The sequence below is a fragment of the Bos indicus genome, chromosome 5, assembly GCF_029378745.1.
Source record: "Bos indicus isolate NIAB-ARS_2022 breed Sahiwal x Tharparkar chromosome 5, NIAB-ARS_B.indTharparkar_mat_pri_1.0, whole genome shotgun sequence".
NCBI lineage: Eukaryota > Metazoa > Chordata > Mammalia > Artiodactyla > Bovidae > Bos > Bos indicus.
In genome coordinates, this window is record NC_091764.1 from 97,256,237 (window position 1) to 97,277,651 (window position 21,415).

At 43.3% G+C, this 21,415-nt stretch overlaps 1 protein-coding gene across 1 annotated transcript in view; it reads left to right on the forward strand.

The window, feature by feature from the left end:
* DUSP16 (dual specificity phosphatase 16) overlaps window positions 1-21,415 on the forward strand; it is a 94,097-nt gene that overhangs the window by 20,201 nt on the left and 52,481 nt on the right. The window contains exons 3-4 of the mRNA XM_070790064.1: window positions 19,328-19,918; window positions 21,045-21,183. Coding sequence (XP_070646165.1) covers window positions 19,691-19,918; window positions 21,045-21,183 — 367 coding nt within the window. The 5' untranslated portion in view covers window positions 19,328-19,690. The remainder of the gene's footprint in view (window positions 1-19,327; window positions 19,919-21,044; window positions 21,184-21,415) is intronic.

Below are 21,415 nucleotides of genomic sequence, written 5' to 3' on the forward strand. Positions count from 1 at the left end.
AGAAGCAGATCCACGTGTTTTGTTTTTTTTTTTTTTTACACATGTATATAAAAGTATTTGTGTGCATTTGTGAAACTGAAAGTGATAGTTGCGCAACTCTTTGCAACCCAATGGACTATAGCCCACCAGGTTCCTCTATACATGGAATTCTCTAGGCAAGAATACTGGAGTGGGTTGCCTTTTCCTCCTCCAGGGGATCTTCCCAACCCAGGGATCGAACTCTGGGTCTCTTGCATTGCAGGCACATTCTTTACCGTCTGAGCCACCAGGGAAGCCCTTGTAAGTAATGTGTGTGTGTATGTGTGTATACATGTACATGCACATAGACACAATTTATGATTAAGATGACATTATACAGCATCATAAATGTATATGAGAGAAAAATCTTTTCAGTAAATGATCCTAAACTGTTTATCCATATTAAAAACAACCGATTTTAACCCCTACCTCATATCATACACACAGAAAAACTCCAACTGAATTGTAGATCTAAATACAGGAGGTCAAATAAAAAGGTTCTCAAGGTGCTCAACACGATAGTCACCAAAGAATGCTGAATAAAACTATAGTTACCACTACACAGTGACCAAAATAGCTAAAATTTAAAAACAAATAACCAGCACAGTATTGTAAAGCAATTATCCTTCAATTAAAAATAAATAAAATAAAACAAACATAGCAACAAAAAGCTTGAAAATATCAAGTGTCAGCAAGGATATAGAACAAGAACTCTCAAACACTGATGGCGGGAATCATGAATTAGTACAACTGTTTTGAAAATTGGTGGTACTGTGTTACAGCTGAAACTTGCACTGTGCCTCTGACCCAACAAATCCAGTCCTAGTTGTATACCCAACAAACATGTGCTTATGTTCACCAAAAGCCATGTACAAGGATGTTCATAGCGTAATTCATAATTACTCCAAACTGGAAATGACCCAAATAGTCCATCAGTATAAGAATGGAGAAATACATTGTTGTATACTCAATGAAATAACATAAAATAGGAAAAGCTATTGCTATTGACAACACCAAGGGCTCAAATACAATGTTGAAGAAAAGAGTTCAGACACAAAAGAGTTCAAAAACGAGCAAAACTAATGTATTGATAGGGGTCAGGATAGTGGTTACCTTTAGGATGGGAGATTAGTTGATTGGATGGGATATGAGGCCAACTTCTAGAGTTTTCTACTTGATCAGGATGGTAGTTCCAAGAGTATGCTAACTTTTTAAAAGTTCTTTGTACATTCATGATTTTTATGCTTTATGAAAATATGTTATATTTGAACTTAAAAAGTTTATGAAAAGAAATATTTTGAGTTAACCGTAGGAGTGAATGGCATCCAAGATTGTATTAGATTTTTTTTGCATTGTAAAGTTCATATTATCAGTGTTGTAAGATAGAAAATTATGTGTATCTACAGATACAAATAAATAAAGAGAGCTCCATAAATAAATATAGAGAACAGGCTTAAATTCTTTCCTAACTATATCAAGACATTCCTAGGCTTCTTGAGCTTTTTTTTTGTTGCTTTTATTGGTAGGGATAAATCTATTCTTCCTGTATCCCTGGTTTTTTTTCTCTTCAGAAAAGAATACACTGTTGGAAACTGTTCTGTATCAGTGCCTATAGATAGACATTTTTCTTTTTTAGAGCCCTGTGAAATATAATATATTTAGCCTGTCTATCACTCATTGACATTGAGGTTGTTTCTGACTTTTTATAATCACAGACACATTTCAATGAACAATATTTCACATAAAATGTACTTGAGCAAGTATATTTATCTTGGATAATTTATTGAAAGTAGAAGTTTTGGATCTTACAGTATGTATGCGTGCATTCTCAGTTGCTTCAGTCATGTCCAACTCTTGGCAACCCTGTGGACTGCAGCCCGCCAGGCTCATCTGTCCTTGGATTCTCCAGGCAAGAATGCTGGAGTGGGCTGCCATGCCCTCCTCTAGGGGATCTTCCCAACCCAGGGATTGAACCCGAGTCTCTTGTGTCTCCTGCATTGGCAGGTGGGTTTTTCACCACTAGTGCTGCCTAAATTATTTTAAACTTTTTGTTTGGAAATAATTTTACACTTAAAAGATCATCATCTACTGGTAACAGTTTGCTCTCTCTGTTTTATCACTTGCTGTTTCTCTTTACATATATACATGATACATTTTTCCATTTGCAAACAACTTGCACACATCTTGGCCCTCTGTCCCCAAGCACGTCCCTGGGTCTCCAAAGAACAAGGACATTCTTCTACCCCCAGTAGAGCTGTCAAGCCCAGTAAACTAGCGTGGACTTCATGCCTCTGTTCAGTCCATTTCTGTTCCCGTTGTGTCCATCAACCCAGCAAGGTTTTCATAGCACGGTCTCCCTCTAGTACAGGATGCAGTTGAGCATCAGATGCTATATTTACTTGTCACTTATCTTTTTAGTTTCCTTTTATTTGGTATAGTCCCTTGGCCTTTCTTTGTCTTTAAAAAAAAATAACTTTATTGGGATATAATTCACATGCCATAAAATTTACATTTCCAAAGAATTTGAGATAAAGCTCACAACTACAAAATTTATACTTTTCAAGTATACAAATCAGTGTTTTAGTATATTGACAGAACTGTGTGACCATCACCACTATCTAACCCTAGAATGTTTTTATCATCCTCAAATAATCCCTTCCCATATTAGCAGTCACTCGCTATCACCCTCCTCCCTGCCTTTTGTGCCTTGCTCCCTTCTCTTAGCTTAATGTTTTGCAAGTGTATCCATGTTGCTGCTGCTGCCGCTAAATCAATTCAGCCGTGTCTGACTCTGTGCGACCCCATAGATGGCAGTTCACCAGGCTCCCCCGTCCCTGGGATTCTCCAGGCAAGAACACTGGAGTGGGTTGCCATTTCCTTCTCCATGCATGAAAGTGAAAAGTGAAAGTGAAGTCGCTCAGTTGTGTCTGACTCTTTGTGACCCCATGGACTCCAGCCTTCCAGACTCCTCCATCCACGGGATTTTCCAGGCAAGAGTACTGGAGTGGGGTGCCATCACCTTCTCCGATTCATGTTGCAGTTGATATCAGATCCATTCCTTTCAATGACCGAGTCATATTCCACTGTGTGGATATAGACATATAGACTATATTTTGCATATCCATTCTAGCCCATGGGGTCACAGGGAGTTAGACATGATGGCGTGACTAAAACACATACACATTCATCAGCTGAAGCACTGTGGGGCCATTATAAATATGCTGCCATAAACATTCTTGTACAGGATTGTGCATACTCTCATATCTAAATTCTGACCTAGGCTTCATATGTCACTGTAGACTCTCTATATCTTTCTTGGCCATTGTTTTCTCTAGAGTTTAAGATGGATTACGAGTAGTTTCCACATCAAAAACCTGCCGATAAGGAGGGCTGACTGTATCTGTTTTACAGCATCATTTTGTTTAAGGGACTTGAGCATCCTAGGATTTTGGTATCCACAGGGGCTCCTGGAACCACTCCCTGTGTTTACCGAGGGATGCCTGTAGTCAGAGGAACAATTGCTAAGGGGACGTGGACTGGGCAGTTTGTTTTTTTCAAGTGTCTATAGACTGAAAAGCCTGAGGACCGTAGGTCTAGACAGCTAACTTCTCTTGTCTGTGACTATTTAGATTGCCCAGCTCCTGAGTGCTTATGGCCTTTAGTCTACCTTACTGGACCTTCCAGTAAAATGGACTAATTTTAATAAATTCCTCTTTTTTATTCTTCCTGCTTACACTTTGCGGGTGGACAGAATGCTGCTGGACTGAAGTCAAGTCAGTGTAATCTTGTCAGATAACTGTCAGAGTTGTAAAGCGGGTACCTCCCGTTCATTCTTCTCTGTGTTTGTATTTGTGTTGGGGAAGGGGACTATTCGCACCTGGGGTCTGAAGGAAGATGAACCGCCTCTTCCCTCCCCGCTTCCGTCTCTGCTAGGTCAGTACCACAGTGAGAACCAGCAGCCTGTCTGCCTCCTAAAGGTGAGTTTGTTTATATTTCCGGCAGGAAGCAGCCAGTCTTAGGGACCAGCTGAAAAGAAGTTGCCTCCAGAATTCGTAGAAGGGTCTTCTCGCTAGTAACGTCCCTGCTTCCCCCATACTTCCTGGGGCCACAGGTTGTTCGTGAATACAGCTTGTGTAGCATCATCAGAACTGGGGTAGGAGAGCGTCCAGAGTAAATATGTGCTGGTGGGATCCATCGCTGCCTCCTCGCTGACCACTAGACGTCATCCATGCAAGTCCTCCCATTTCCTCCTCTTGGAGCACCCCCATCCTGCTGAGCCTGGCAGATATTAATACCCGTGTACAAATTTTCTTTCTATGGCATTGCGTTTAATTGTGTCCTCCCAAGGTACCTGAGCAAAGAGGCTCACACAGACTGGGTGTTCAAAAACGTGTTCTGTGAATGAGCCCTGGGGAGACCCGAGGTTCAAAGGAGACAGTCCGTGAGCGCTTCCTCATCTAGTTTCTTCTATTGTTTGTTAATCAGCTATATCATGAACAAAAACGCTGGACTCTTGGTTGAATGCCACTTTTTTTTTTTTTTTTAAAGAAACTGCTGGCAAACCTTGAGATGGGTGGGGATATCCTTTATTTAATGTAATATGGATGGTTTGGCTGGAGGCCCAATTCTTGGTGTCCATCATCAGCGTATTTAATGAAGTTTTTCAGGATTGGACTAGAGGGAGGAGTTACAGAAGACTGTCTGCGCTTGTAGTGGTGACTTGCCCTTAGTCATGGGAAATTCCTGGGCAGAGATGTTTAACCTGCGCTCACTCATTTGCAGGTGAACACTGAATTTACCTTGTCTCCTCCCAAACTTTTAAAACCTTTTTTGGATATATCTACATCTGAAAAAACGGGAAAAGATTGGAAACTGGGTTGCTTCAGCTATAAGCTGTTTGATTAAGCCACGGTGGGATTCTGTTTCTCAGCACACCCTCAGGGCCTTTTGCTGGGACTCCTAGTGACGTGTGCTCCTTTATTATTACTGGAATTCAAGACTCTGTGGCACTGACAGCTTGATCTATTACTGATAATATATCCAGAACATCATGCCTCCAGCAGATGTTATAAAACACATACCTCAGGAAATAGGTCAGACGAGTGACAGCGCTGTGTGCAGCGCCGTGTTTCTCCTTTGTTCCCTTTTAAACTCTGCCTTCCAAGTGGTCTGTCTTTTGTGACCCCTAGGAGGAGGTCAAGAATTCACCTTTAAGTGTTTGTGCAAAAAATACTGATGCCCCCGCCCTTCTCCCTAGAGGTTCTGATTTATTGGTCTGAGGTACTTTGGGATAATTAAGAGTTGCCCAGGTAGCTTGGAGAAGGAAGTAGCAACCCACTCCAGTATTCTTGCCTGGAGAATCCCATGGACAGAGAAGCCTGGCGGGCTGCAGTTCATGGGGTTGCAAAGAGCCGTACATGACTGAGCACGCACACACACACACAGGTGACTTCATGTGCAGCCAAGGTTCAAAATTACTGTATTAACCAAAATACTCCTCTCATTGATCCTGTTTTAAGTTACTAGCTTTTTAGTGAATGTTCCAATGTACAAATATGGTTCTTCTGCATACTGTGTTCTCACAGTGACTCCATGACGCAGACAGACTTCCGCTTCCAGGGTTCCTCTTTCTTCCCTAGTGTTCTGTGAGGGCTTGTTGCCTCACTGTCTTGTTCTCCACTCTGTACATGGCTGCTTGTGTGACAGGCTGTCCCTGTGGTGAGACCACTTCTCTTCACAACCACACACGTCAAGCGTTGAAATGGGGCGTGTTGTTCTTCATCTTTTGAAATCTGTTCCCTTTCTTCTTTCTTTTGGTTGCACCATGAGGCATTCAGGATTTTAGTTCCCCTCCCAGGGATCAAACCCATGTACCCCTCCGTTGGGAGTGTGGAATCTTAACCACTGGGCCATGAGAGAAACCTCTGAAATCTGTTGCTTTCTGTGCCTAAGGAGCCCATTAAAATTTGCAAAATGTTTGGTAAGCTCTGTAGTGTTGTGGAAGGCTCTGTCATAGAAACTCAGGTTTCAGTTCTACCGTTGATGAATTGTGTGACTTTGGGCAAAATACTTCTCATTTTGTAAAAGGGATATTATTAACCTAACGGAAGTCCCACGTCAGATTAAATGGAGGTCCTGCTTCACCTGTGAGAGTGGAATGGTCTGGCTGACTGCTTGTTCCTCCTTTATCAGCTGCTACTGTTGCCATTATGTGCACTTTGAACACAGCTTTCACACCTTTATGCCATACAGGTGCTGCTGCTGCTGCTGCTAAGTCACTTCAGTCATGTCCGACTCTGTGCGACCTCATAGATGGCAGCCCACCAGGCTCTGCCGTCCCTGGGATTCTCCAGGCAAGAACACTGGACTGGGTTGCCATTGCCCTCTCCACCATCCAAGTGAGAGAGACTGAAAATCAGTTCACTCAGTCTTGTCCAACTCTTGGTGACCCCGCGGGCTGCAACATCCCAGGCTTCCCTGTCCATCACCAACTCCCAGAGCTTGTTCAAACTCATGTCCATCGAGAGTCAGTGATGCCATCTTATCCTCTGTTGTCCCCTTCTCCTCCTGCCTTCAGTCTTTTCCAGCATCAGGGTCTTTTCCAATGAGTCAGTTCTTTGCATCAGGTGGCCAAAGTATTGGAGTTCAGCTTCAGCATCAGTCCTTCCAATGAATATTCAGGACTGATTTCCTTTAGGATGGACTGGTTGGATCTCCTTGCAGTCCAAGGGACTCTAAAGAGTCTTCTCCAACACCACAGTTCAAAAGCATCAGTTTTTCGGCACTCAGTAGGGCTTGACAGCTCATTGAATGTGAACATTGAGAGACACGAATGTGTCTTGAGAACAATGTTTTTCAAACTTAATAATGTATTTTAAAACAATCCTAAGAACCTTCTGGGGCATTTGTCAAAAATGCAAATTCCCAGTCTCCATTCCAGACTCTTGAGAATCAGCTTCAGGGGTGGGGTCTGAGTGATTATTTTTATCTTTTTTTTTTTTTTTTAAATCAAGCTCCTAAGTAATTCTTGTGATAAAACTGAGCAGTGAGCAGTTACTCTGTTAGGAAATTGAATATGGTAGGCGGTCAACAAATGAACACATCTATTCCACTAACCCATTTAATTTTTCTTCCGATAGTTTTACAGATCAGTCCTCAATCCTAGAATTTGAAACAAGCACTTTTTGCAGGAGAAAAAAATGAACATTAACTGCACTGTTCTTAGTCCTCTGTGATGCTTACAGGTGTTAATAGCAGTTGTGATAGGTTTCTCTAAACTCATTTAGGAATCTGGACAATGGGATAAAACAGTAGAGCTTTATGAACATTATCCTTAGGATATATGCCATGGACTGCATTTCAGAGGAGATGATGAAATTGGATATTTTGGTTTTTAAGTCATTGAACTACTTAATAGAGAATCCTGTAGTCTGCTTTATATTAAAATCACTTGTGGCAAGTCTACTGCATTTGTAATCATTTTGCTTTTAATTTTAGTTTTGAACATGCGGTCTTTGATACTGAAGGTCATTTGGAAAAGGAGCATGGCCCTGTACTATAACATATATACTTAGGTTGCTTTGTCTGCAATACATTTGAATGCCATTTGCCTTGAAACACAGTTGTCATAGAGATAGGTAATTACATTTTGAAAATCTCTTTCATTTTTTCATACTAATAAGTTGCTGTTGGATATATCCCATGATTCTGTTAATTATTTTGGTTAATGATGCCTACAAAATAATTTTCACTTAGCTAATATATAGAATGGCTTCCCTGGTGGCTCAGTGGTAAAGATTCAGGATCCCTAGATCAGGAAGATCCCCTGGAGAAGGAAGTGGCAACTCACGCCAGTATTCTTGCCTGGAGAATCTCATGGACAGAGAAGCCTGGTGGGCTACAGTCCATGGGGTTGCAGAGTCAGACACGACTTACTAACTGAACAGCAACAACAGTCTAAATCATAAGGGCATTTAAGGGCTAATGAAAATGTAAGATCCCAGAGTAATCATCTCTACTCAGGATGACCACGTATGAAATACCACACTGGAAATGTTTTCCCTCTCTCCTCCAAAATAAAACTGTTTTACAGTAGTAAATAATCAAAAGATTTTAAAGGTTGACCAGACACCCGAGTCCACGGATGACTACCTCGAAGCAGTCTTAAGCACTTAGGTTTACTCATTATAACAGCAACACACACACACGGCCTTGGCAGATCCTCCTGAAAAAAGAAAATGGATTAATGATAATGGGTAAACTTTAGAAAGGAAGAGGCTTCGTTTTAATCAGGAAGAGAGAAAGGAAGGTGACTAAGAAGAAGAGAGGGAGAGAGGGAAACGTCAAGGCTTCTGAGAACATGTAAGGGCACAGATGATGCTGTGAGGTGATGATGTAAGAGTCGAATAATAGGGAAGAGCTAGAAGGAGGAAAGGACGAAGTGGAGAAAGGAACTATGGGATGAGGATAGGCTCAGTCTGACTCCCATCTGGGGAGCATCTGGGCTGCTCTGCGGTCTCCTTCTGGGCTGTGATTCTTCAGCCCAGGTCCTGGCCCTGTCACCCTCTTTGTCCTGCAGTGCAGGAGACACGAGCTCAATCCCTGGGTCGGGAAGATCCCCTAGAGGAGGAAATGACAACCCACTCCAGTGTTCTTGCTTGGGAAATCCAATGCGCAGAGGAGTCTGGCAGGCTACAGTCCATGGGCGCAAAGAGTTGGACTTGACTGAGGAACTGAGCACAAGCAGCTTCCTAATACTGTTACTCCCCCGGCCTCAGGAGAGGAAGCAAGAAGACAGATTCAGTGACTCAGATTAGCCCAGGAGCCTGGCGGGATGCTGCTGCCCCTTCCCCAGCCTCCTTCCCTCTCATTCTTCCTTACCTGGTAGCCTAACTGCCCCAGAGGGGAATCTTGCACACTCCGGGGTTGGCAGAGAAGCGGGAGTCATTGTCTCGGAACCAACCCTGGAAATCCCCCACCACAGAGGAAATTCTCTGCTCACCATGCTGTTTGTGGAACCATTGTCCAGGGGTTCCCCGTTGTAACTTCTGTGTTGTGGGATGTAAAGTAGCTCCTCAGCACGACTGCTTAGGGATCACATCAACCCTTATGCTGTGTCCTTGTCAGGGCTGCTTACTTAAGGCCTGAGATGCACTGATGGTGAGCTCATCATTTTGTTGCTCAGTTGCGTCGAACTCTGCCACCCCATGGACTATATAGCCCACCAGGCTTCTCTGTCTATGGAATTTCTCAGGCAAGAATACTGGAGCAGGTTGCCATTCTCTTCTCCAGGGGATCTTCCTGACCCAGGGATTGAACCCACATCTCCTGCTTTGGCAGCAGATTCTTTATCACTGAGCCACTTGGGAATCCTCGATCTTATCATGTTCTTAGTGAAATAATCCTTCGGTGTTACATGATCACAGATGAGGAAACAATGTGGTGGAGGATCTCTCTCTCTCCCTCTTTTTTTGGAGGATATGTCTCTTGTTATGACATTTTTGCATCTATGTAAAGGAGCTGAAATTAGGAACAAGGTATCCTGAGTTCTGGTCCACAGGTTTGTTTGTTTGTTTTAATAATAAAAAAAAAAATCAGTGCACCCTAAAGCCCACTTGTTTCTGAGCTCCTAGGGTTAGTTTTGGCATCCAGGGGAAAAGAGACTGAGCTGGCCTAGAATGGAGATGGTTGGCACGGAGAGACAGACTGGAGCCTGTGATGGAGGGTCTTGTGATTGTCCAGCTTTGCAGCTCCGGCTTTCACTGTCGGTGGAGCTGAGCCGGGGGCCGGCAGCTCCCCCCGGCCTGGCCAGTGTCCCGTTCTTGAGGCCCCAGGGTTATTTTTAGCTTTGGGGCCTTGGAAGCAGGTGTGGTCCAGGCTTGAAGGCCGCGTCTGGAATCTGTTCACGTCTTGTGCACGTCTGTTTTGGAGCTGAGGACAGTGGCGGGGCAGCTCAGAGACTTTGTTAGGAGAATCTGTGCTTTTCCACCGAGAGGAGTAAAAGTCACGTTGTGTTTCATTCGTGATGCTTTAAGTAGATTTGTTTTGGAAACTTTATAAATTAAAATACAGGTTAAGAGTGTTAGGGAATATATTAATTTTAAAGAGAAAGCTAGCTATGAGTCGTTTGCATACAGAAAAAACCTGTATTGAAAGAGTCATACCACAGCTGATTTCTTTTTTTTTTTTTTAATATTGTTGGTCTTTTGAAAAACTCTTTGTATTGGAGTATATCTGATTATACTCCAGTAATATTTATACATGATGTTACAACAGTGTTGTGATAGTTCCGGTGGACAGCAGAGGGATCAGCCCTAGATATGTTGCTTTTGTTCTGTTGTAAAGTCATGTCTGACTCTTTGTGACCCCCTGGATTGCAGCATGGCAGGCTCCTCTGTCCTTCACTGTCTCTCAGGGTTTGCTCAAATTCATGTTCATTGAATTGGTGATGCCATCCACCCATCTCATCCTCTGTTGCCCCCTTCTCCTCTTGCCCTCAGTCTTTCCCAGCATCAGGGTCTTTTCCAGTGAGTCGGCTCTTTGCATCAGGTGGCCTAAGTATTGGTGCTTTAGCATCAGTCCTTCTAATTGAATATGCAGGGTTGATTTCCTTTAGGATTGACTGGTTTGATTTCCTTGCTGTCCAGGGGACTGTCAAGAGTCTTCTCCAGCACCACAGTTCAAAAGCACAGACGTACGTATTTGTGTATCCATTCTCCCCCAGACTTCCCTCCCATCCAGGCTGCTGCATAACGTTGAGCAGAGTTCTGTGCTCTACAGTAGGACCTTGTTGGTTATCCATTTTAAATATATCAGCTGACCTCTTTTAAAAGTCCAGTTTTATAGTCACAAGTTTGTGATTTAAAATTTAATTTTATTCACCCCCCCAGCATTATTATTATTAAATAATCCTTTGTAAGTCCTTTTGTGAAGTAGAGATTCAGCTTTTTACCTTGAGGGTGAACCTCAGTTTTCCTGTATTGTTTATTCATCTTCTGTTTCTCCCAGGCTGCCAGTTTTCTTGACAGTGCTGTTAAGGAGGACTAGATCCACTGAGGACCCAGGTCTGCATGGATGTCATGCCTTTTTTCTAATTTTTTTCATGCATTTTCCAGAAAGAAAGAATGGGAAAGAAAAGAATGTAATACATATTACATTTACTTCACCCAAGCAAAACTATTATGACGTTTTTAATATATGTTTGCGTGTTTGTATATATATGGGTGTTTGAGGTTTTGCTTTATCTACTGTTCTATACTTTTATTTTACTCTCTTTACATATCACGATCTTCTCTCATTGTTGGTTGTTTACTTTGATCATAACGGTGGTAATTTAGTCACTAAGCCGTGTCCGACTCTTGCGACGCTATGGACTGTAGCCCACTAGTCTCCTCTGTCCCTGAGATTTCCCAGGCAAGAATACTGCAGTTGCCATTTCCTTCTCCAGGGATCGTCCCAATCCAGGAATTGAACATGGGTCTCCTGTATCACAGATAGATTCTTTACCGACTGAGCTATGAGGGCTCTTTGTCAGGAAAGTATACCTTTTATATAGTGGAATTTTGTTGTTGAGGGGAGGGTGAGCTAACTGGTGCATGAAATAAAGATGATAAGTTTGTATTAGTATCACCAACCCTCTGCCTACAGCAGTCTGGCTTACAAAGGTCTTGTGGTGCGTATTGATACACCTTCTGACAAGGAGAGCTCCTTCAAAACATTTTCCTTTATTTTAATGTGAAGCTCCTTTAAATGATTTCCTTGTTGTATAGCTGTATTCAAACATGCATCTTGTTTAACGTCTTGATTTTTTTACTACATTCTGTGCTACAAAGCCAAGATTCTCTTACTAGATACTATATATTTGTGGAGCTGGAGAATTGTATTAAATTAGCATTAAGAGTCGGAGAAGGCAATGGCACCCCACTCCAGTACTCTTGCCTGGAAAATCCCATGGACGAGGAGCCTGGTGGGCCGCAGTCTATGGGGTCGCACAGAGTCGGACACGACTGAAACGACTTACCAGCAGCAGCAGCATTAAGAGTAATCTTTCTTGTTTAGTCACTCAGTTGTGTCCGACTCTTTGTGACCCCATGGACTGCAGCATGCCAGGCTTCCCTGTCCATGACCAACTCCCGGAGCTTGCTCAAACTCATGTTCATAGAGCCGGTGTTGCCATCCAGCCATCTTATCTTCTGTTATCCCCTTGTCCTACTGCCTTCAATCTTTCCCAGCATCAGGGTCTTTTCCAATGAGTCATTTCTTCACATTGCTTGGCCAGAGTATTGGGGCTTCAGCTTCAGCATCAGTTCTTCCAATGAATATTCAGGACTAATTTCCTTTAGGATGGACTGGTTGGACCTCTTTGCAGTCCAAGGGACTCTCAAGAGGCTTCTCCAACACCACAGTTCAAAAGCATCAATTGTTCGGTGCTCAGCTTTCTTTATAGTCCAACTCTCACATCCATACATGACCACTGGAAAAACCACAGCCTTGACTAGATGGACCTACGGAAAGTAGTGTCTCTGCTTTTTAATATGCTGTTTGAGTTGGTCATAACTTTTCTTCCAAGGAGCAAGCATCTTTTAATTTCATGGCTGCAATCACCATCTGCAGTGATTTTGGAGCCCAAGAAAATAAAAGTCTGTCACTGTTTCCATTGTTTCCCCATCTGTTTGCCATGAAGTGATGGGACTGGATGCCATGATCTTTCTTATTACAGTGTTTCTTTTCATTTCTTTGCCAGATAATGCACTAATACAGGAACCACAGCTTCTTCCTTTGTAGTTTTAAAGAAGGAACTATACTAAACTTTTTGTATATAAACTTCATATATATATATATCTTAAATACATATATCTTTTAATATATGTGTCTTCTGTATCCATGTGTGTATATATATCTTCTTGTGTATATATATATATATTTTTTTTAATGCTTAAGTTAGAAGTTCAAGTGGCTAAAAATGCTTCATTTCTGAAAGATATAGTTCTGAAGAAAGACTGAACACCTGCCACATCTTTTTCTGGTGTTTAGCCCATTCAGCATTACTCTGATCAACATACATTCACTACCCTCAAGCCCTGACATAGAGAACTAGTCTCCCAGGCATCCATGTAGCCATCACTCACTTCCTCATGGTCTTTACTCAACCATCAGAGCAAGGCCTTCTCTGACTACTCTGTTTAAACTTTAACCGCACCCCCTTCCTTCCCTACTTAATTTTTTCTCCATAGCATTGATCACTGTCTTTCATATGATGTTTTGTTGTTGTGGTTTATTATGCATTTCTCATAATTAAATTAGAAGCTCCAGGAGGATAAGAGTTTTTGCCTCATTCATTTTTGCTGCATTTCCACACCAGTGCCTGGCACCTATTCGGTGCCCAGTAACCATTTGTGAATTGACTGAATGAGTTGCAGTAGGCCTGACAGATGCTCAAGAAAACCAGGATGTACTAATTACTCCCCATCTTATTTTCTGAGTCTCCTTTCCTGGCTGCAGCCCACCTTTATTGCAAATATCCTTCCAAAACGAGTTCTCCTTAGCTCTCAGATTAAATCAACCTCTGGAGGCTTCATTGGTGGCTCAGTGGTAAAGAATCTGCCTGCTAATGCAAGGGACATGGCTTCTATCCCTGGTCCAGGAGGATCCCACACGCCTCAGGGCAGCTAAGCCCATGTGCCACAATTATTGAGCCTGTGCTCTAGAGGCCAGGAGGTGCATCTGCTGAGTCCTGAAACTCTAGAGCTTGTGCTCTGCAAAAACAGAAGCCGTCACAATGAGAGGCCAGCACACTGCAACTGGAGAGTAGCCTGAGAGCAGCAATGAAGACCCAGCACAGCCAAAAATAAACAAACAATAAAGCAGCCTCAGGCCACATTTCTCTTGCTCAGCCAGTCCATCAGGCATCCTTCATTCTCACTCCCTCAGGACCATCACTTCCAGTGGGGGACAGTCCTCGTTTTCAGGCAGGGCCCCGGAAGGAAGCATTAAATGCAGAGGGTGAATAGGGAGCCCTGTGGCAGGAGTGTGTCTGGGATGGATACCTGGTGTGGCCGCAGGAGAGAGGAGGGGAGCTCAGGTGGTCAGGGAAGGGGGAAGCTGGTGGAACAGGTGGCCGTGAACAGGAGGCTTCCATTGAGCCAGTGCCAGGAGCACAGTGGTCTTCATCAGTAGGACCTAGGTGAAGGCTTGTCACAGATCTGGACTCTGCCTGGGGGGGCCCACATCTGAAGCAGAGGCCTTGGATTTAGTCTTGGCAGGATGGCTTACTCTTTCAGCCTGTATCTGTGGATCCTTGTTGTTCAGTCGCTCAGTCATGTCCAACTTTCTGCGACCTCATAGACTGCAGCCCACCAGGCCTCTCTGTCCTCCCCTGTCTCCTGGAGTTTGCTCAAACTCATGTCCATTGAGTCGGTGATGCCTGTAAACATCCTTGAGATACGTATAGACAGCTTGAGCCTCTCCAAGCATGGGTTCTTCCTTCTGCGCCGGGAGTTGCTACAAGGTGGTTGGATTTTACAGTGCTGACAAGTGTGGTCTCCATGCCTAGTTCTGTCTAGACAGTGATTCAGGTGACCTTTAACCCATTGCAGCCACCGCTAGTCAGGTTGCCACCTCTGCTTTGGGGTAAGAAAATACGATCAAGGCAGGAATAGGTGACTGAAAGACACGTTAAGCTCATACTGCCTTCTTGGTTTTGCTGAGCACAGTTTTTTGGTTTATTTTTGTTTCTCTGTTGAATGTATTTCACTAAATACTAGACCTCAGAATTTCTATCAGGGTTAACCCACAGCACATGAGGCAGAGTAGCTTTAACCAGTGTAGAACTAAGATGGCTGGAGTCCAGGATGGTCTTGCTTCCAGACATCATGGGCTGCTTTTTCCCCTTTTGAGTTTTTTCACTTTTTTTTTTTTTTTTTATGAGGGGTGGGATGGCATGGGAGGTGGGAAGGAGGTTTAAGAGGGATGGGACATATGTATACCTATGGCTAATTCATGTTGTTGTATGGCAGAAACCAACAATATTGTAAAGCAATTATCCTCAGATTAAAAATAAATAAATTTAAAAGAAAGGTCTATGTGAGGACTTTCCTGGTGGCTTGTTGGCTAAGACTCCAAGCTTCCAACACAGGGGGCCTGGGTTTGATCCCTGCTTAGGCAAGTAGATCCCACATCCTGCAAGAACCCACATGCCACAACGAAGACCCAGTGCAGCCAAATAAATAAATAAAAATAATTTTTTTTTTAAAAAAGAGGAAGGTGAAATTCTTTAAAAAAAAAATTATATTTGTAAACCGCTGCTGAAAGCCTATTTGGTGTATCTTGTTGCCTATTTCTTTAGTTTTATTGGAGGAAAAAAAAAATTAAGACCAGTTTGTAGTTTAATAACAATAAACTTCTCACCTGATTTTATCCTTTCCATAATTTCTCTGAGAATCTGAACTTGAGCACAAGTCCACCGAGCAAGGCTCAGTCTGGGGTTTGCTGTACGCACTTGGGCTGCTTTGTTCCATCTGAAAATTTTTATTCCTGTTGACGTCTTGAAGAGATTTAGGATAAGATGAACTTTTCGGTGTTGCAACAATCAAATACTGTCTTACCATCTTTTATTTTATTCATTTTTTAAAGAGGTTTTTCTTCTTAATGATGTATTTTTCTTTTATTATTTGGCTGCATCTGCTCTTAGTTGGGCGTGTGGGATCTTTGACCTTCATGTGGGATCTTTTAGCTGTGGTATGTGGGATCCAGTTCCCTGACCAGGGATCAAATGAGCCCCCTGCATTGGGGCACAGTCGTAGCCACTGGCCCACCAGTGAAGTCCCGTGTGTTATCTTTTAAATCCTCAGTCGCTTGGTGCTCAGTTGCTCAGTCGTGGCCAACTCTTTGCGTCCCTTTGGACTGTAGCCCGCCAGGCTCCTCTGTCCATGCAGTTTCCCAGGCAAGAACACTGGAGTGGGTGGCCATTTCCTTCTTCAGGGGATCTTCCCGACCCAGGGATCAAACTAGTGTCTCCAGTGTCTCCTTCATTGCAGGCAGATTCTTTACCTGCTGAGCCATCAGGGAAGCCCTTTTAAATCCTAATTGACACCAAAGATTTTGAGAGCAAACCTGTCACAGATGTGTTCCTGATCTCAGAGTGTTGACATTCTTCAGAAAGAGCAGCAAATGCAATATTGTTGGTTTCTGCCATACATCAACGTGAATTAGCCATAGGCATACATATGTCCCCTCCCTCCTGAACGTCCCTCTCATCTCCCACCCCATCCCACCCCTCATAAAAATTTTGAACTTAGAGTTGTAGCACAGGGTAAAGACTTGCCCAGAATCCTCTAGCTGCCAGTAAACGAGGTTGACAGCTATTGTTACCCCTCCCTCCACACCCCCTTGGCAGCCTCGGCCACTCCTTAGTCACCTGGGATCACAGAAAATCAGACGTGCCCGTAAAGGTGCCGTCAGAGAGCTCCAACTGGCTGTGGTACAGCATGAAAGGTGTAACTTATCCTCAGTTCACCTTCATTCTTTGTTTCTTTGTTTCTCATGTCAGGGCTACTTTGACTAGACCTCTTCCTGGTAAGGAAAAGGGTCTTTTTCTGTCTGGGACTATAGACTGTGGTCATTGTGTCTGGAGTGACTGTTTTCTTCCTGGTGGACCGGTTGGCCGCAAGCTGCCTTCAGCTTCAGTGATTTGGGCTTTTGGCTGAAGGGAAACAAAGACAAGAGCTTTCTAACTCCGTTTTCACATTTTTGCCATCTTCTCTCTCCTTCGTGCCTGGATCTGCTAACCCAGATACTGCTCTGTCCCAAGTGTTGCACCATTGAGAGGAGCCAGCCCGGCTCCAAGGCTCAGACCATTGTCGGTGTCCGTTTGCTCCCTTTCTCGGGTTTCCACCTCCTGTGCTGCCTGGGCTACCACGTGGACCAGACGCATCACTGTCTCTGTGCAGCTTCGTTGCGGGAACGGATTCTTAGGAAAATGGGGTAACCCAGGAGTAGGAGCCCTGGGGAGGGCAGGAGTCAGGCCGTCTGAGCAGAGAACCTGCCATGGCTGTGAACTGTGTCCCCAGCCAGGCAGGACGCTATTCAGAAACTCCCTGGGTAGGTGCTTTGCAAACAGACGTTAGTTGGTCGACAAGGACAAATGCTCTGCTCTGATGTCTTTGCTTGTAGTAGACATGACTTTTGTGCTTGACTGCCATTTAGGCTGTACTAAAAGCAATGCATTCCTGTAATGAAGATGAGAAACGGAGAAACCGTGTGTTACGTGAAGCTGATTTGTAAGATGTGAGGGTGGACGAGGTGGTTCCTCAGGTGCCTTCTGACTCCATGTGTGTCTGGCTCTTGTGAGAAGGGGCACAGCCTGGCTGAAGCTGGACGAGAGGAGGATGGAGTTTCTCTGTCTTTATCTGCTGAGGGATGTCTTTCAGATTCCAGCTCCAAGGCAGCTGTGTTCACCGTTGGCATCTTTGTAGCATTCTCCCTCCTTCCTCTATGTGATGATGGGTTGCTTTCTGACTTAATCACTTGGGATTACTGAGATAATTTCATCCTCAAAGCAAACTCTGTGGGGTGACAGAGCCAATGTTATATATCTGTATTTTGTATATGAGGAGAATGTGGTTGAGAGGTTAATATGATTTGTCTGAAGTTAAGGGCAAGACCACTCCTCTCTCCATCCCACCTCTTCCTGCTTCTCCAGGCTTCAGTTCCTATTGGGTTGGCTAAAAAGTTTGTCGATCTTTTTAAGATCTTATGGGAAAACCCGAACGATCCTTTTGGCCAACCCAATAATTTGTAAGTCTGAGATTGGGGAACAGGACTCAGTGATGATTGAGAGGTTCTCAGTGCTCTCAGGACCCTTCGTCGTGTCGTCCTCTTTGCAACCGCATGGACTGTAGCCTGCTAGACTCCTCGTCCATGGAATTCTCCAGGCAAGAACACTGGGGTGGGTTACCATTTCTTCTTCCAGGGGATCTTTGCAACACAGGGATTGAATCCATGTCTGTTAAGTCTCTGGCATTGGCAGGTGGATTCTTTACCACAAGCCCCACCTGGGAAGCCCTGAGGGGTTCTACTATCAGTTAATCAAATATGAATTATTCAGTATCTTAAGTCATTTTTGGAACAGAATTTTACTTACTTGTAACAGTGTTAATTGAATATCTTATGTGCACAGCACTGTGGAGGTGAGAAATATAATACAAAACATCTGCTGTCAGATAGTTTATCCTCTAGAAGTTGAATGCCAACAGTGGATATCTCGTTTAGCGTAGCAGAGCATTTCCTATAAGCAGAGATGGACTGGGGAGATAGGAACAGGAGAATAGTGATGGTCAGGGTGAGGTCTAAGCGGTGGGCACAAAACTCCAATTAGTGTTAATAGGAAAAGGTCCATCTTAGGAATTTAGGAAGAGTAGGCAGACAGTCAAGGACAGGGAAACCATGGGTTCACAGAGTCGGACACGACTGAGTGACTGAATGCCAAAAGGATAGGAGGTGTCAGGGCCACTGTTTAGAACTCTGTCTGCTGGGTTGTTAGGTTCAGAGTCCACAGCGAAGGTGTGAAGTTTCCTGAGGCTGGGAGTCCATGAGACTCTTAAAAACAAGGGACAAGAAAAGGAGAACTGCGAGGTGCTGGGAGGGCACCAGGCCAGGGTCTTAGCTGTGGGTCTGCCGGGAGAGGAGCGAGAACATCACAGACCCCCGGCAACAAGTTCAACACTTGGTGTGACAAGCATATCGGTCATTCTGTCCCTCGTGTTCCTTAAAAGGTGGCCAAAATCTACAGAACCTCCTGGGTTACTGCCTTTTCTCCCAGAGGGCAGTTTAAAGGAATCTTCACAGCACACACACGCCCATTATCAGAAAAGACTTTTTGTCCTGATAACACGGGATTGCTAACCTGATCCCTGGCTGCTCTTCTTTGTGCTCTTTTCAAGAAATAAGCAAATAAAATGAAGGAAACCCATCTGGAATAAAGATACCCGAAGTGGCTTTTTATAGCTCTTTTTAATTTCGTAGCATAAGTCCATGAGTTCTGGGCCTCCAGGTGGTTATAATTCATGACTATGTCTTCTTTTGTCATCTCTGAGTTTTTATATTTTGAGGTGAAAGTGAGTTATCGTTAGTGTGTTTTCTGGAGCCATACCTGCTTGTCCTTTGTTTGTTTGTTCACATGAAACAGTGCGTCAAGTATGGAATTAGATTAATGGAGTAAATATTATGAATCATACAGTCCCTCTAATCCGCTGCTCTTTCTCTCCCTGACCCCCGTGTTTTGTTTTCCGTCTGTCATTCTCTCTCGGTGTAGGCTTTTCAGCCCCGTGGCAAGCTGTTGGAGCGAGGGAACAGAGGTAAAGAATGATGTAATGCACTGGCCGCCCCAAAGCATCTTTTGTTGGAATGGTTATTCCAGTCATCTCTTTATGAATCAAATGTGAGGGGCTGCTTTGTGGACGGAGGCCTTTGCGAGAACACATCAACGGGAAAGAGAAAGAGACATTCACTTGGAGGGCTCTCGCCGAAAATGGGTTTAACTCTGCTCTCGCCAGTCACCACCAGCCTGACCTCATACACTTCAGTACAATGGAGTGGCTGAGCCTTTGAGCACACCACCATTACATCATCGTGGCAAATTAAAGGAAGAGGTGGGAAAAGAGGACTTATTGTTGTCATGGCCCATGAGATGATTGGAACTCAAATTGTTACTGAGAGGCTGGTGGCTCTGCTGGAAAGTGGAACGGAAAAAGTGCTGCTAATTGATAGCCGGCCATTCGTGGAATACAATACGTCGCACATTTTGGAAGCCATTAATATCAACTGCTCCAAGCTTATGAAGCGAAGGTTGCAACAGGACAAAGTGTTAATTACGGAGCTCATCCAGCACTCAGCCAAACATAAGGTACATGCTTGCTTTTTTTTTTTCCCTTTTGAAAATAAATGGACATATTGAATGGGGATCTATTTTAAATGAAGCCCCCTTTTTAAGGGGAGAACGTAATTTGGGGAAGTTTTGGTTGCTTTTTTTAAACTTTGGTACTTTATGATATCTCGAAATAATTCACTAATTCTAAATAGTGTCCCTGCTCAGAATTTTTCTGAACTGTACAGAAAGGTGTAACCTGTTTTAATTTGATCACGTGCTGTGTTTTCCTGTTAATGCTAAAAAATTGTTTTATTAATTCAGTCACAAGTTATTTTTAATACATTTTATTAATACTCAATTAGTAATTATGTATAAATTATAATATTACATATGTGTTATTAATAATCAATACCTGAGCAATTGAGCATGCACAGCGCATTGTTTTTTGTTGTTTACAAACATAATGAAAGGGGGTCATTGTTTTCAAGTGCCCTGGGAAAAGAAGTAGAAACTAATTATTTTAGAAGTACTTTTCATTTGTGGGAAGGTAATGATCAGAAGTTAAGGCTCTTCAAGGCAAGTTTTTCTTAGGATACCAGAATTTCACGTTGTGATAGGTAAGGCAGTTTCTTTTGTTCAGGAATAAAAATGAGTTCATGCTTTAGTTTTACTAAACAACTGGTATGTAACTATGTAGAAATCACTTTGAGGTGTTTCTTCCGCTCAAGAACCATTATGTTGCATACTGTTGTGTTGTACATGCTTTTCATTCCCTTTTTATAGTGTTATGGATTTAAAACTGAGGAGTTGTGAGCACAGTTACACACAAACAACATCAAGTTTGCCTTATAAAAGTTGATTTTCACAAGCATTTAAACCATTTGTATGCCTGGTTTATCCAGTACATTGACCAGGTCTCATTTTTATTCAAATATTTTTTAATATATTTAAAAAGCTTTTTTTATTTGGAGGATAATTGCTTTACAATGTTGTGTTTCTGCTGAACACACCAACATGAATCAGCTATAAATATACCTATATCCCCTCCCTCTGATATTCAGTTATGAATGAAAACAGGAGGCAGTTCACTTGCCCCAGTGGCAGCGGTTTGGAGACTATGTTCCTGGCCTTCCTTCCTCACAGCCTCACGTTTACGTTGTAGGTCGACCTTGACTGCAGTCAGAAGGTTGTCGTGTATGATCAGAGCTCCCAGGATGTGGCCTCTCTGGCTTCAGACTGTTTTCTCACTGTCCTCCTGGGTAAACTGGAGAAGAGCTTCAGCTCTGTGCACCTGCTCGCAGGTAAGGCTTGGGGTAGGAGTAAGAAGACTCAGGATCTCATGAATCCTGTAAGCGGGCAGGATTCCACAGTGAGCTCAAAGCTCTGCCCTTGATGGATGAAGCTTTGAGGTCATCATATTGAATGATTTATTTGTAGCTTTTGACTGATGAGACTGTTCTGCCTAACAGGAATACGGTTGTTCTTCCCCATTGGCCAGTGTATTTTTGATTTTGCTCAAATGCCTCTTCATTT